Below are 14931 nucleotides of genomic sequence, written 5' to 3'. Positions count from 1 at the left end.
GGATGTGTTTTGTTAATAAATATTATTTGTCCTTAAATTGCAAGGAATTAAAATAGTACATGATATGTTATGGCATACATCAAAAAGAAATAATTTTCAAAAGAAAATTTCCTATAACTATATGATGTATTTATGACATGACATGATATTTTATGTTTTTCATAATAAAACTTGAACGCAAAATATGATGTCATGACATATGATGGGCAAACAAAGCATGGCAAATTAGCATAAATGAAATACCTAGATTATCTCTCTAAGTATCCTTAACCCTTTGCTAAATTAAAATTTAATCCTAGATTGTCCAAAATGTCCCAAGAAATGCCAAAATCCAATTTTGACATTTCTTTTGCTTTTCCTAATTTGTGCCAATTCAAATTAAGCAAATTCCTCAAATTTTTGGCACAACTTACTCTTTTAAAGAGTAACAACTTGAAATAAGTCTTAGATTTGCCTTTAACTTCCCTAAGAATATACCACAATCCCAACTAGGTAGTTCTTATGATTTTTCAAAATGTGCCAAACTAATTGTAAAATTTAACTTTCTCACATTATGGCACATCTTACTCTTTCCAAGCGTAAATGAAAAACCACTTCATTTTTCAAGGTTAATAGTAACCTTGAAAATGCTCTTAAAGTGCCAACTTCATCATGATTGAGTTAACTACCCTTTCAATTAGAGTTGACACTCTCTAACCCATCTAAGGGGTAGAGAAAATGCTCCTAGGAACCCAAAATCTATTGGTGCTCCTTGGATGCTCTAGGTATTCACTAGGGATAACTTCCCTAGATACCTTCCTAGTGACCTTGTTAAGCTTCTTAGAAGCCTTGGTCACATTTTCTAGGTCAACTCTAGGGATTTCTTCCCTTGTGACCTTCTTTGTGACTTTCTTGGACTTCTTAGAAGTCTTAGTCACTTTTGTTACAAAAATACTCTTAGGAATAACCTTCCTAGTATTTTTGACTTGACCATTTGACCAGACTCGGTTCCATAGCTATATGGAATCCTATGGTAAGAAATTACATCCTTCTTAGCCTTTGGTTTGTATCCCAAACCTCTATGGCCATTGGATGACTTTTGTTGTCCTAGACCTAGGTTTTGCAATTCTACCCTTTTAGGATATTTTCCATCCCTTTTAGGGTCTTTTCTAATTTATCAAGTCTTGACCTCAAGACTTGATTTTCCACCATTAATTTCTTAGTTTTTGGTTTTTCATTTAATCCTTGAGCATTTTTGTTTCTAGGCTTATAATTAAAATCCTTAGAATTCTTGCCTAAATTTTTATCTACATTCCTAGACCTAGGTGTAGTCGTTTTAACATGAAAAGCTACATGTTTTTCCTTAATGCTACCATGCTTCCTATTTCTATGGTAAATAGCATTAAAATGATAAAAATTAGAATTATCATTCTTCTTACCATTATTTAAAGGGATAGACTCAATAAATGATATCTTTTGTTTTACCTTGGAGGCTCCCTCTTGACTCATGCTTCCTCCTTGAGCCTTGACTGCTTTCTTCCCCTTGGGACATTGATTCCGATAATGTCCCTTTTGAATGCAAGAGAAGCACACAATATGATCCTTGCTCTTCTTTGTTCCGGGGACATTCTCCTTGGGCTTCATCTTGCCCTTTAGTGCCACATGACCCTTCTTCTTGGTCAATTTGGGGCACTTGTTCTTGTAGTGCCCATGTTCCCTACACTCAAAACATATAATATGATTTTTATTTTTAATTGAAATATTTATACCTTCATGTGTAGGGATGCCACTTGATCCTCCATTTGATTTAGCTTGACTTGTGGAGGTGGAAGCTTCTTCATCCTCTTCTTCTCTTGACCTGGATGTGGAGGCTTCTTCTTGCTCTGGTGTCAATGATCTACACTCCTCCTCAATCCTAGAGGTAGAGGCTTTTTCATCTTCCTCTTGTACATGGAACAAAGAGTATGCTCCCTCTTTGCCTCTTCATTGTATTCCTTTGAAGATGAAGCTTCTTGGACCTCTTCTTCGGAAGTTGAGCATCTCTCAACTTCGAAATCCTCCTCCTCTTGGTCTTGCTCCAATGAGTCACCCTCTTTGAATTTTTCTTGGCTTGGTACAGTGGAGGGGATCTCATGAATCTTGGCCAATTTGCTCCATAGCTCTTTGGCATCTTCAAAATCTCCAATTTGCTTCAAGATGTTGCTCGGCAATAAATTGACCAAAAGTTTGGTCACTTTGTCATTGGCCTCACATCTTTGGATTTGGTCTTAGCTCCACTTGCTCCTCTTGAGAATTTTGCCCTTTGAATTCTTTGGAGCTTCAAAGCCTTCCATTAGAGCGAACCATTGCTCTATCTCCACCATTAAGAAATTCTCGATCCTTGATCTCTAAAGATCAAAACTCATCATTGTGAATGGTGGAGCCACCCTTGTATCGAATCCAAGACCATCTTGGAATTCCATTTGAAGTTGAGCTTGATGATGAAGTCTTTGACTTGATATAATTTGCTCCAACTTCTACACCCTCTAGCTTTGTTGCCCCTTCTGAAGATGATTCCGGTGAAGAGCGGCCTCGCTCTGATACCACTTGTTGGGACCAATTATGTAGCTATAGGGGGGTGAATAGCTCGGCGCGATCTCGTGCTCGTCGTTGCTTGTTTCTTCAAAAACATGCAGCGGAAATACAAGAAACAACACATACAACGCTAACACAAAGGATTTACTTGGTATCCACCTCAAGAAGAGGTGACTAATCCAAGGATCCACACACTCACACACCCTCCACTATGAAAACTCTCCTTTACGGTAACTACCGAAGGCGGAGAAGCCTTACAAGCTCTCAGTACAAGAAGGAAAGGGAAAACAAAATACAAGCAAACACTTACAAGTTTTCACACGAGACCCTAACCCTAACTTTTTCCTCGCCTCTTGACTTGGATGTGCACCAACACAAGCCTCCAAGAACCTTCAAGAACTGGCGATCTGAACCTGAGAGAGGTGCTGTGGAGATGCGGTGAAGATCAGAAATGGAAGTCGTGCGTTCTGCCGAGAGAGACGCTCGCCAACAGCTATATCCTGCGCCAACGGTCAAATCCCGATCGATTGGATTGCTCCCAATCGATCGGGGAGGCTTTGGATCGATCAGTCGATCGATCCAGAGCGCCTCTGTGCTCTCGGGAATTGCCTGGATCGATTGGTTGATCGATCCAGGGCTTATCGTGCGAATCGCATCTCCCAATCGATCGACTGATCAATTGGGAGGCTTTCTGTTCGCGCGACACTTCTCCCCAATCGATCCATTGATCGATTGGGAGGAGGCTTGTCGCGGAGACTCTCCCCATCGATGATTGGGCATGAGCCAATCGATCGGCTAATCGATCCAGCCCTTGTTTTTGCCCTAAAACAAGTCCAAAGTCCACTAAACCAACATCCGATCAACCATGACCTGTTGGTACATCACGCCTAACATCCAGTCATCCTTGACCTGCTAGGACTCCCTCACCAAGTGTTCGGTCAATCCCCTTGACCTACTTAGACTTTTCTCCTCGTGCCAAGTGTCCGGTCATCCTTGACCCACTTGGACTTATCTTCACCAGATGTCCGATCAACCTTGATCCACTTGGATTTCCTGTGCCCGGCTTCACTCACCAGGTCTTTCCATACTTCCTAGCTTCACTCACTAGGTCTTTCACCTAGCTTCACTTACCAGGATTTTCTTGTTGTTTGGCTTCACTCACCAGGACTTTCCTTCTACTTGGCTTCACTCACCAAGACTTTCCTTTTGCCCGACTTCACTCACCAGGACTTTCCTTCTGCCTAGCTTCAATCACCAGGACTTTCCATACTGCCTGACTTCACTCACCAGGTCTTTCACCTAGTTTCACTCTCTAGGATTTTCCAGTCAAGTATCCAGTCAACCTTGACCTACTTGGCTTTCCTTCACAGTCTAACCACATGAACAATTGTACCTGCAATCTTCATGTCTTGTCTCCATGTATTGTCAAACATCGAAACCCAAACATCAAGACTCGAGCTTGACCCAATTCAAGCTCAGTCAACCTTGACCTAGGGAATATTGCACCAATAATTTCGACCATCTGGAATAGGGCTCACTCGAACCCATTTTCCGACATTCTTGAGCAAACTTCTGCTTCGGCTTCTCGTCTCTCAAAAACGTCGCGCCCCTCATTCTCATCTGCCAGCATACTCTTCTGCAGCACCTCGTCTCTCAAACGCACCGAGCCCGTCGATTCTCTCCAGTCCATCTCTTATTTCTAGATCCGTCCCTATATGACATCAAAACATAACAGGACTTGACTTGGTTGATCACATCAAAACAACCACGAGGTACTTCCAATCTCCCATTTTTTGATGTGAGCAACTCAAGTTAAGTTAGGATAAATCAAGAAGCAAATAACAGTAAGATAATAAATTTTGTAAGTACAAAATGTGTAAAAAATTAGATAATTACCCTCTACCTAGACTTAATCTCCACTTCTACCCCTTCAATCACATTAAAAATAGAGGTTTTTTCAAGAAAAATAACTTGAAATGAAATAAAGTCTAAGGGTTAAAAAAATGACTATTATCTAGAAAAGTTTAGGTAGTTTAACTTGGATTTTGTAATTTATAAACTATATTAAAAAATAAAATAAAATAAATTTTAAACTTGGATTTTTTTTAATATATATATATATATATATTAAACAGAAATAAATTCTTTTGAACACATTCTTTTAAAAAAATTTAAAAATAGTTATTAATCTCAAAAAAATCTTAAAATATTTTTTGAAAATGTATTAGAGCATGCATTTTTATAGAAAAAATAAATTTTCAAGAATTACAATTTTAAAAATTTTTAATATTAAAAATTTATATTTAGATAAATAATTCATATAAAATTCATGACAAAAAAATTTTAGAAAAAATTTTTTAGATAGAGAAAAGGATAAAGTTTCATAAAAGTAAATATTTTAAAAATAACACCGCAAGATATTTTTAAATCAAATAATACGAATTTTGTTAAAAATTTCATAGAAAATAAATACAACAGTAAAAAAATTTAAAATTTTTTCTAGAGTAATAAAATTTCCTTTCTTGAAAAATTAATATTAAATTAATTTCAACCAAAAATTATATGAGGCAATTAAAAAAAATTAGACAATTCTTAGAAAAAATGTTAAATTAGAAAAAGTAAGATATGCATAAAAATTTACTTTAGGGCATGCTTTTGGAATCCAATATAGGTTCTTTACTATAAGATTTATCAAAAATTTCCTCGAAATATATTTTTATGATATTTTTCTAATTTAGCCCTTATAATATCTAAAGTGACAATTTAATCCATTATATTTTCTAACTTGTTGAACCTGTGAGCCTGCATAATTTTTCAAAGCTTCTATTTCTAATTTCAATTTTTCAATTTTCATTTTTATCTGGTCAAAATCTTTTAATTGATAAGATGTTGATAATATTCCTTTTTAATTCATTATTTTCTTTTAATACCTTCTTATTCTCTAATTCTAAATGGCAAGAATTCTTTGATAAAATTTTAATTAATTTAAATAACTGGTCAGGAGGTAGAGACCGTACCTGATTTATCTCTCCTTTGTCTGAAGCTCCCCCTGTAGTGCTGCTTCCTTTTGACGTTGCTCTCGCTTCATCGATGCTTATTTTGGATAAGCTTGTTTCGTCTTCTTCTTCTTGATGACTTACTACTAACGCAAGTCCAGCGAGGGCTTCAATCTCCGTCTCGGATGACGTTTCATCTCACGTTGCCTTTAGATTTCGATGTTTTGTCTAGACTGGCTTCTTGTTCTTCAACTTTGGGCAGTTGTCTTTGACGTGTCTTTCTTCGTCGTAGTGGTAGCATTTTATCTTTCTTTTCTTGCTTTTACCTTGCACTTGATTAAATTTATTAATTTTAAATAACTTTATAAATTTTCTTACCATGAACGTCGTTTCGTCATTGTCGAGGGATATTTCAGACTCTGGTTCATCCATTTTTACCTTTAGGGCAATGTTGTGTTTGGGCTCTTTCTTCAGATCTGCATATATAGTTTCATGAACTTTAAATGTAGAAAATAACTTTTCTAAAATACTTATCTTTAGATCCTTAGAGATGTAATACACATGTACTAAGGATATCCTTCAGAAGTCCTAGGAAATGCGTTAAGCGCGTACCTTAGCGAATCTCGGTTAGTTACCTTTTCTCCGAGATTTCTGAGTCCGATGATGAGTTCCTTGATCCTTGAGTGAAGGTGTACAACGGATTCGTCTTCTTATAATCGGAGGTTGTTGATATGGTTCCGGATCAGATCCCAACTCGCTAGTTTTGCCTCCGATGTACCTTCATGTAGTTCTAGGAATTTCTCCCAGAGTTCGTTGGCTGACTCGTAGGTTCTGATTTAGTTGACTTCTTGAGGTGGTAGGATGCTAAGTAGATGAAATTCTACTTTGTCATTTGCCATGAAGTCAACTTGCTCCTTTTTCGTCAATTGGTATTCTTCTTTGCCATTTGTGCTACAAAACCAAACTTTATAATTAATAATAAATCAAAATATATTTAAAAAAAATACCTCCATCTTTTTCTTCCAGTTCGCAAATTCTCTCTCGAATTTAAGTGGGTAGATGCTCGGTCCTGCCATTTCTTATGCTTTGATCGGCGATTAGTCCTCTTGAAGTGCCCTGGCTCTGATACCACTTGTAGGAACCTTGGTAGCCGGCTAGAGGGGGGAATAGCCCTACAAGAAATGAACACCCTTTCTAGAACTTTACAGCTTTATTAAAAAAAATACTTGCATAAAAAGAAACTAATTAACAAATAAGAAGGAAGAGACAGATCGTTTACTTGATTTGCAATCAGAGGATTACTAATCGAGGGCAAGTAAAGTTCCCTATCAAATCTCCTTCAGGCGGAGAAGCCTCTTACAACAGTTGACGCACTGAATTACAAAGTTAAACTCAAATAGAATTGATTACAAGTGATGATTTTAACTTCTGGAATCAGAGTGTATTTATAGCCCTGATCGAGGCGCCTAGAAGGGTTCCATGCGCTTGCAGGGAGATAAAATTTTATCCTCGTGGCAACGGATCGCGACAGTTGACATTTTGATAACTTTTTTGGTTCGACCGTCCAGACCCAGTCCGGGTGCCCGGACTGGGTTGGTTCAACCCGCGACTAGGGCGCTCGCGGGGCGCCCTGGGTTCGAGCCGTCCGGGTGCCCGAAGCACAATCAACTTCTGGTTGACTTTTTCTCCGGGTCTTCTGCTCCAGCTCTGCTCACTTGGTGATTTTGGCCATCCGAAATAGGGCTCACCCGAACCCATTTTCCGGCATTCTCGAGCAAATTTTCGCTCCGGCTTCTCGTTCCTCAGAAACACCCCGCGCCTCCTCGTCCGCCAGCGTACTCTTCCGCGGCACCTCGTTCCTCGAACGCACTGAGCCCGTTGACTGTCTCTCGTGTCGTCATTCTCGCTACTCGCTAGCCGCGTTTTTCACTCGACTTCCTGTGTTCCTAAGTTCCTGCACACTTAGACATAGTGCATCAAAACATAACAGAATCTAACTTGACTTAGTTGATCACATCAAAACTACCACGGGGTACTTACACGATCGAACATATGGCCTAGCCAGATTTTTCAGTCAAGCGGAGGTTGAGTCCTTCAGAATTACATCATTCCCTAGTCAACCCGGTTCCTTCCGCAAACGTGGTCTGATTGGATGACGAGGGGTCATGATCGCCCGGTCAGCAAAACATATCAAAGGCTCATCAATTCAATGACCTAATATTCTTTTTTTTTTTTTTTTTTTTTTGACATCTTATGTAATAATTGTGAGAGAAACATGGAATATTTCCGGTGTATTCCTTATAAGGAAAGCCTATTCTACAAATTACAAAAATGATGGATCCATTTTTTATGAGTATACAGAATGCTCAGTCCTATTTTTTAAAATGTCTCGATATTCATACACAGACACAAACGAACAGTATACAAAAAGAATATTCACCTACGGCCACAGCTACATTACATTACACGAGATTGTTTGCTTTACATGTAAGGAAATGAGTAATTATCTTCAGAGATAAATAGCTATGAAGATCTCTCGTACAATTAAGTTGGAATTCAGAAAAAAAAAAATCACTTCTTTACTGAGGAGGAGTGTTCCACAGCTTCTTCTGTTCCTCATAGCTCCCAATAACTGCAGACTGCTTCTTGTCACCCAACAAACTCGCAAACACATTGTAGTATGCTTCGCTGTCGAGATCATCTACTATGTCAACTGGCTTTCCATGTCTCTCGTCCACTCTAATCTGCCCGTCCTCGCTCATGCTTCCGGTTAAGATTTTAATAGGCTTTGTTTCTATCACTGGATTTAGCTTAGAATGATCGACCAAGAAAACAGCTCCAATGAGTTCCCCCAAAAACATGTCCTGCACGTAGTAGAACACACACAAGCAATATCTGAACATCGGAACAATTAATCATCATCTTCTAAACGATTGGCCAAAAAAAAGAGAGTACCACATGATGGTAAAGTTTTGATTCATCCTGTCGTAATTTGTGGAGCAACGATAGCAACCGACGCACGAAATTGGATTCAGGAGTCTTTTCTGCAAGTCTCAGTGTTTCCAGGATCCTCTTAAAGGAGGCCACCTTCCGCTGAGCGCTGAGAGGAAGAAGAGTGATCGACAGGTCGGACCGGAACACCTGCTTCGCTGCTGAAGGATCGAGGAACATGTTGAACTCTGCAAATTTGTTTGTGGGCACGGTGAAGACATTTCCAGTCTCATTCTTCACACCCCCACTACTGACTTGTCCTCCGACTATGTAGACACGCTGCAAGAACATGAATTGAGCCTATGAAATCTGCAGCATAATTTGTCAATCTAAGTCTAACCTCTATGATTTTAGCTGCATTTTTGTCCCATGCAATGATGCTGGCTAAGTTGGTAAGAGGTCCATTCGTCAGCACACTGATCTTGTTCCTCGGACTCGATGCTTCTGAAACGGACCGCCAAACTTCCAGAGCTAGAGGCTGCCGGAGCGAAGGTCGATCGGTGTCTCTTGGAGCTCCAAACTCGACGGAGTTTTCAGCCGTGTACCTTCGGGGACTCCTGGGCAATGCACGCGCCAGTCCGAACAGCGTGTCGGAGTCGATGAATCCGCCGCTGCCGTGCGGAATGGCCTGTGCGAACTTGCAGCCGAGGCTCGGAGTGCCTAGAGCGGTGACACTTCCCAGACCCACCGGAATGTCGTCGCGGCCCATCATGTGAAGAACGTCGTAGATGACGTCGATCGTCGCGGCATTGGCCCAGCCATTGCCGTTCACTAAGATTCCCTTGAGGTCGATCGTCTCACGAGGCGCCTTGAGCAGATAGAACAGGGCAAGAAAGTCTCCGGCACTCATGTCCATGTCGAATACCACAGGCCTTCCCCTGCTCCGGCCTGCAAAATTCGGCTTGTACAGAGTTTCTCTGTAATAAGGAAACTGCGTCGACCAGTTGAATCGACCTGAATGGCGGTGGAAATTGAGAACCTGCGTGAGCAAATGAAGTCGATGATCCAAGTTTGTTTGTTACTGAAACAAGCTCCGAAGTACTCACATCCAAGAAGCTCCCGAAGAACTCTCTGTTCAGTGGACTACGAACATCTTGATTAGGTTTCGCTCTCTCCGCGACCAGCACTCGAACAGATTCAGGGCCGGTTACCTCCTTGGTGTATCCATCCTGCAACGAAATCCATCGAATCACTGAAGAAGAAGGGGTTGTACTTCTCACGGAAGCTTGAATTACCTCACATCTTCCTCTGCCACCGTCCTTAGGGAGGCAAAATGGATCGTCAATTCCGGTTTGAACATGGCCACTATGCACTCCCAGTTTCTGCAGATTGAACTTGGGAACGCTACGTCCGTCGAAGAAGGGGTTCGAGCCGTCGTGCACGCCGTAAGGCTCGTTTGAAGTGACCACCGTCATGTTGATGAACTCCATCTCCGCGAACTCGTTTTCTCCATAATAATCGTCGCCGTTTCTCATGATCGACACCGCCACGCCCGAAGCAAACGAGTCCCACATGAAGTAGCTCTGCTCCACCTCACGATTGTTAGAAAAACGATCCGTAAACCCCACGCGATCAATAACTCGATCTCCTTACTGTGTAGAACTGGTTATCGAACCACGTATCGCGAGTCATTTTCAGCGACTCGAAGCAGTATCGCGCCTCGAATGTTCCTCGCCTGCGTTCGAATTCATCGAAGAAGTTCTCGGTTATAGGAATCGTGTTGGTCGCGTCCAGTGGCACGAGGGTTACTGGAATCCCAGAATGGAACACCTGCAGTACTACTTCAAGCCGTCAACGTGTGCACACGACCGAGAACAGGAAAATCTAACGAATACCTGGTACGCAGCGAAAGGATCTCCAAAAATGTTGGACTCTGCGTAGGGATTGCCGGCGTATGCCGTGAACAAGTTGCCGTGATCGCCGCACTGCCTCGGCTTGCAGGAAGAGCTTCCGTTGACAGGGCAGCATCCCGTGGGGTTGCTCGACCTCACGCCTCCGCCCATGATGAAGATGTGCTCGATGTTGGTCTTCAAGCGAGGGTGGGTCATCAGAAACAGCGCGATGTTCGTGTGCGAGCCGATCGCGAGCAACGTGGTTGGCCCTGCGGAGATTGTGTCGGCCAGCACCCGTTGAGCTGTGGGCTGCTTCAGGGGGACGTACCTCCTTTTACCCTGATGCCATGCAACTTGAGTGCTCTTCTTGCCCGATCGAGACGGACGGCGTCGGATTATTGAGGAATTTAGACAAACCTGAGGGAGAAGGCGCCTCCTGAAGCCGAAGTTAGTGTCGACGTCTAGCCGTCCGCCGGAGCCGCCTATGGGAATGGCTTGCCGGTACCGGCAGTAGCTGGCAGTCGACGTGCCCTGCAAAGCGAGGAAAGGGGCTAAGTTTATGCAGCCACCGCACAGTAGTGCGGCGAGTCGGTGGTCGATACCTGCTCGATCAGAGGATGGTAGCCGCCGACATCAGGAAGTATGGTGCCGTCGTCGAGGATTCCGCCGTCGCCGCCGACTCCCACCGGAATTTCGTCGCGGTTCATCATGTAAAGAATGTCGTAGGCGTGATTCACAGCGTGGCCGGCATCGGACCAGGCATTCGCATTGATCGTGACAGCCTGAAACCACGAGTGAAGAAAAGTATACAGAAAGTGATGGAGGTGACGATTCTTGACAAACCTTGAGGTCGAAGTGCGATCGGTTCTGCTTCAGGAGATAGAGGAGGGCGAAGATATCGTCGGTGTCCATGTCAGTGTCCAGGAGAATTCTCCGAGGTTTGCCTTCCGCCGCCATGCCGGAGTTCCAGGCGGCGGCGGCGATCAAACTCACCGGAACAAGGAACGTGAACAGAAAGAGATCCTTTCGGCCGCCCATGACGCTCTTCGCTGCTGCTTCTGCTGCTGCTTCTTCTTCTTCTTCTTCTTCAAATCAAGCAATCAAAGGCGTTCACCAAACTAAAGATTCATGGAACATCGAAGAAGAAAGACGACAAAGAAGGAGAGTGTGAATTTGACCAGAAATTTGGTGCCATAAGTTGAAGTTTCAAAAACGACTTGTATTATTCGGAGAAGAAGACGAGAGGTAACATCGACAGGCAGAGACAGCAGAAATACTTTTCAACGGACGCAATAATTATACAAGTAAAGTAAAGTAAATATAATCAAATTTCACAATCGATAAACGCCATCGATCGATTCATATGCTTCAATGTGGCATTTAAGATACTAAGATGTGAGCAACGTGATTGGGTTAATTCGGAATGCCATCGCCCTTCGTCAACTCTGCCACGCCATTGCACCGCAAACTATTAAACGATTTTTCCTTTTTTGGTTAAGACTTGTATGTTTTGTCCGATATTTAATTATAGATCATATGTCTCGTGATTTAATGTGGATCAAAATCACGACCTTTTAAAGTTTATTCGTGACCGCCGATTAAAACGATCACTAGACTATGTTGCTCCGCATCAGCTACACTTTAGATTTATCTAGTAAGAAAATCAGGATTAATCAAATGAAACTTTATATATATATATATATATATATATATATATATATATATATAAACAATACCCTTTCCTTGATACCTAAGAACAAAGAGCAAATCTTGTTTACAAGAATAACTCTAAAGTTGCATGGGTGTTTTCTCAATGTTAATTAATCTTGTTTGGAATCTGAGTCAGACGAAGGACGGATGAGCTATTGTTGGCATTGACGAAGAGACGACTGGGACACCCTTCTTATATGCGCCCATAAGAACGGACCCCCACGTGGCGCTGACGGACGACGATAACTGAGTCGGCGGTACTCAAACTCTGCGTACACTCAGACAAGCACACGGAACGTTAGAGGCTAGAAACAAGAAAAAACTCCCGGAGCAGGCCTTCCGACATTCAAGTCAGATACTTTTTCCCCAGAATAACAGTGTATGAAGGATAAAGAAAAGTAGAAGATAAGTGCGAATCTGCGAGAGAGTGTACCTGCATAAGGGAGAGGAGCTCCCTTTTTATATGACAATGCGTACCTCTGGAACCTAATTGATGTTAGGAAATGTCGGGTGTTAGGACCTGTCTGGTGATGGAGGACACGTGACACCCTCTTGTAGACTGGAAGAAGTTTCCATTCGTAGATGACTGCAGACCATTGGAATATTCACTGACATACAATAGTTATTCCCTGACAGACAGTTATGATTCCCTGACTTTGTTGTGGTGTAGCGCCTTCTGTCTTGCCCGTGTATGACTAGGGCAGCTCGAGATGATCTGTCAGGTATAACTCCGGGCCTAAGTCTTTAGGGGCAGGGACAGCTATGGTGAGATCGCTCTAGAGCTGATCGGGAATTGGCCTACTGAGAGAACCAGATCTGGGTATGACCAAGCTATGAAAACCCGACCAGTTGGAGCATGTTAGACATCACCCTGATTGCATATCCTTATTCAGATCTGGGATCCTGATCTGTAAGCACTCGACCGAGCATCCTGCGTCTGACGACATCCGACGGTCCTACCTCTTCTTTCCCTAGCTGTTGACTGTCACGTCTTCTTAACTGTTGACTGTCACATTTCCTTGACTTCTGACTGTCATATCTCCTTGACTTCTACTTATCACATCTCCTTGACTTCTGATTATCACGTCTCCTTGACTCCCAATGATCGGATCCTACCATTATACATCATATCATTAATGATAGTCATTAAGCTAATCAACAATCATAATTCTCATAGGCGGGAAGTTGACACACTTGTATTGTTTTTTTGTTAAAGTATCCGACTAATTTTAGAGATAGACTCTAATCCTGAGAGTTAGCACCCTTTTGCTTATAAGAATCCTAATCAGCCTTTCTAAATTCCTAAAAAAGGAAATTCTTTTACAATATTATCATGTTCTTGCATTAAAAATAAAATTGTCACCTTCTTTTAGGATGACTCCATACATTTTGAAAGGAGTGAGTAAATGATGGAGGATATTTACTTTAATACAGCGGCTTTTTACAGGAAGAGATAAGGTATATAACAATTTATTTTTTTACACATTAAAACTTAATCTTAAAATTTATTATAGGAAATATTTATATAGATATCAACTATGTCAAATGGTGAGGAGATGTTATCACGTTCTTGATAAGATGTGAGTTTGTTAGTTGCACTTGTTTAGAATGCAAGATAACAATCAAGCAAACACATGCAAGAGAAGTCAACCGCAATCCACCTTTTTTTTAACTAACTAAAACACAGAAATAATTTAAGAGGCTACTTTTGAGAATTTGTTTAAGAACCAACGTGCATTCCATGTGGGGGAAATAATTAGGCCATCATGAACTTAATTACGTTAATCAATAGGGAGGAGATTATGTGCTTTTTCAACTAAATTTTATTTAATTAAAAAATGTGGCTTAACTCCACCCACACTCTTAGTCTTTTCATGATATTTTAAGCACTAAAAGAACCTCTTTTTCTTTCCACAAAGTTTAACTCATTAAAGACCTTGATTTTTCAAAAGTCATTCTTAGAGTTCACATTTTTCATAAGATAGTTTTCACTTTTCATACTTTCCACGGCTTGCATTTGATATGTCAAACAGTTTGACGTACGAAACTCTCATTAAGATGGGATTTTGGAGAAGAGTATATTATATGCGGTCTTTGCTAGTCGTATAGACTACATAAGCTTAAATTATATAGTATATTTTAACAATTTTCTTTAAAATTGTATATACTGAAAATAATATATATATATATATATATATATATATATATATATATATATATATATATATATATATATATATATGGGTGATTTTGAGCATAACCCATCGTGTAGGATTATTTTCCAAGGTATTGCATAGACGGTAGATATATGATATTTCTAGTATAACAATTACCCGTTGAATCTCACAGGAACTCATGATCTAAAATTCATTCCATCATGCGTTTCCTGTTTGTGTACTTGAATTTACCTCCCTCTATACTCATGGGATTGATTTTAAGGGGGTTATTTAAGGGGGCCATACTTCACTGAAGCAAGGGCCCGGGGAAGCATTGCAGGTCTACATTCAACGCTTCAATCAGGTGGTAATGGACATCCCAGCGGTCTCCTTATATGTATTGGTGAACACCTTCACCTAGGGGCTCACCGAGGGGGAGTTCTTCCGATCGCTGATTCAAAAGTAGTCGAGAGACTTCGACCACTTGCAAAGGAAGAACACAGAGTACATAAATGTGGAAGAAGCTCAAGCAGCAAGAAGAAGGGAGGTGCCGGTCGAACTCGTAGTAGAGCCTGAGCGGCGTTCGTCGAGAAGCCATCAGCCTCCTAAGGGGCCTCGATCGAGGGGAGCACAGCCACATAACAAGCCAAGGGCGCATGTCATGCAGCATGTGGCAGTTAGTTGCCCAAAGAC

At 41.3% G+C, this 14931-nt stretch overlaps 1 protein-coding gene across 4 annotated transcripts; it reads right to left on the bottom strand.

Annotated features, from left to right (window-relative positions):
• Positions 1 to 7923: 7923 nt before the first annotated feature.
• On the bottom strand, positions 7924 to 11606 carry LOC122040881 (pyrimidine-specific ribonucleoside hydrolase RihA-like). 4 transcript variants are annotated; one of them, XM_042600356.1, is made up of 10 exons: positions 11216 to 11598; positions 10975 to 11154; positions 10790 to 10903; positions 10376 to 10711; positions 10134 to 10310; positions 9776 to 10063; positions 9587 to 9709; positions 8881 to 9519; positions 8505 to 8819; positions 7925 to 8413 (listed from the first exon to the last, which is right to left on the bottom strand). In XM_042600356.1, the coding sequence occupies exons 1-10, from the start codon at positions 11408 to 11410 to the stop codon at positions 8129 to 8131; spliced, it is 2652 nt and encodes an 883-aa protein (XP_042456290.1). In that variant the 5' UTR covers positions 11411 to 11598; the 3' UTR covers positions 7925 to 8128. The 4 variants fall into 4 exon arrangements, with proteins under 4 accessions (XP_042456291.1, XP_042456290.1, XP_042456292.1 ...); XM_042600358.1 differs by lacking the exons at positions 7925 to 8413; positions 8505 to 8819 and having other exon boundaries at positions 9243 to 9494; positions 11216 to 11605; XM_042600357.1 differs by lacking the exons at positions 10790 to 10903; positions 10975 to 11154; positions 11216 to 11598 and having other exon boundaries at positions 7924 to 8413; positions 10134 to 10318; positions 10376 to 10640.
• Between the last annotated feature and the right edge of the window lie 3325 nt (positions 11607 to 14931).

Source organism: Zingiber officinale, chromosome 2A, assembly GCF_018446385.1.
Source record: "Zingiber officinale cultivar Zhangliang chromosome 2A, Zo_v1.1, whole genome shotgun sequence".
NCBI lineage: Eukaryota > Viridiplantae > Streptophyta > Magnoliopsida > Zingiberales > Zingiberaceae > Zingiber > Zingiber officinale.
This window is presented reverse-complemented; position numbering and strand designations above follow the sequence as displayed.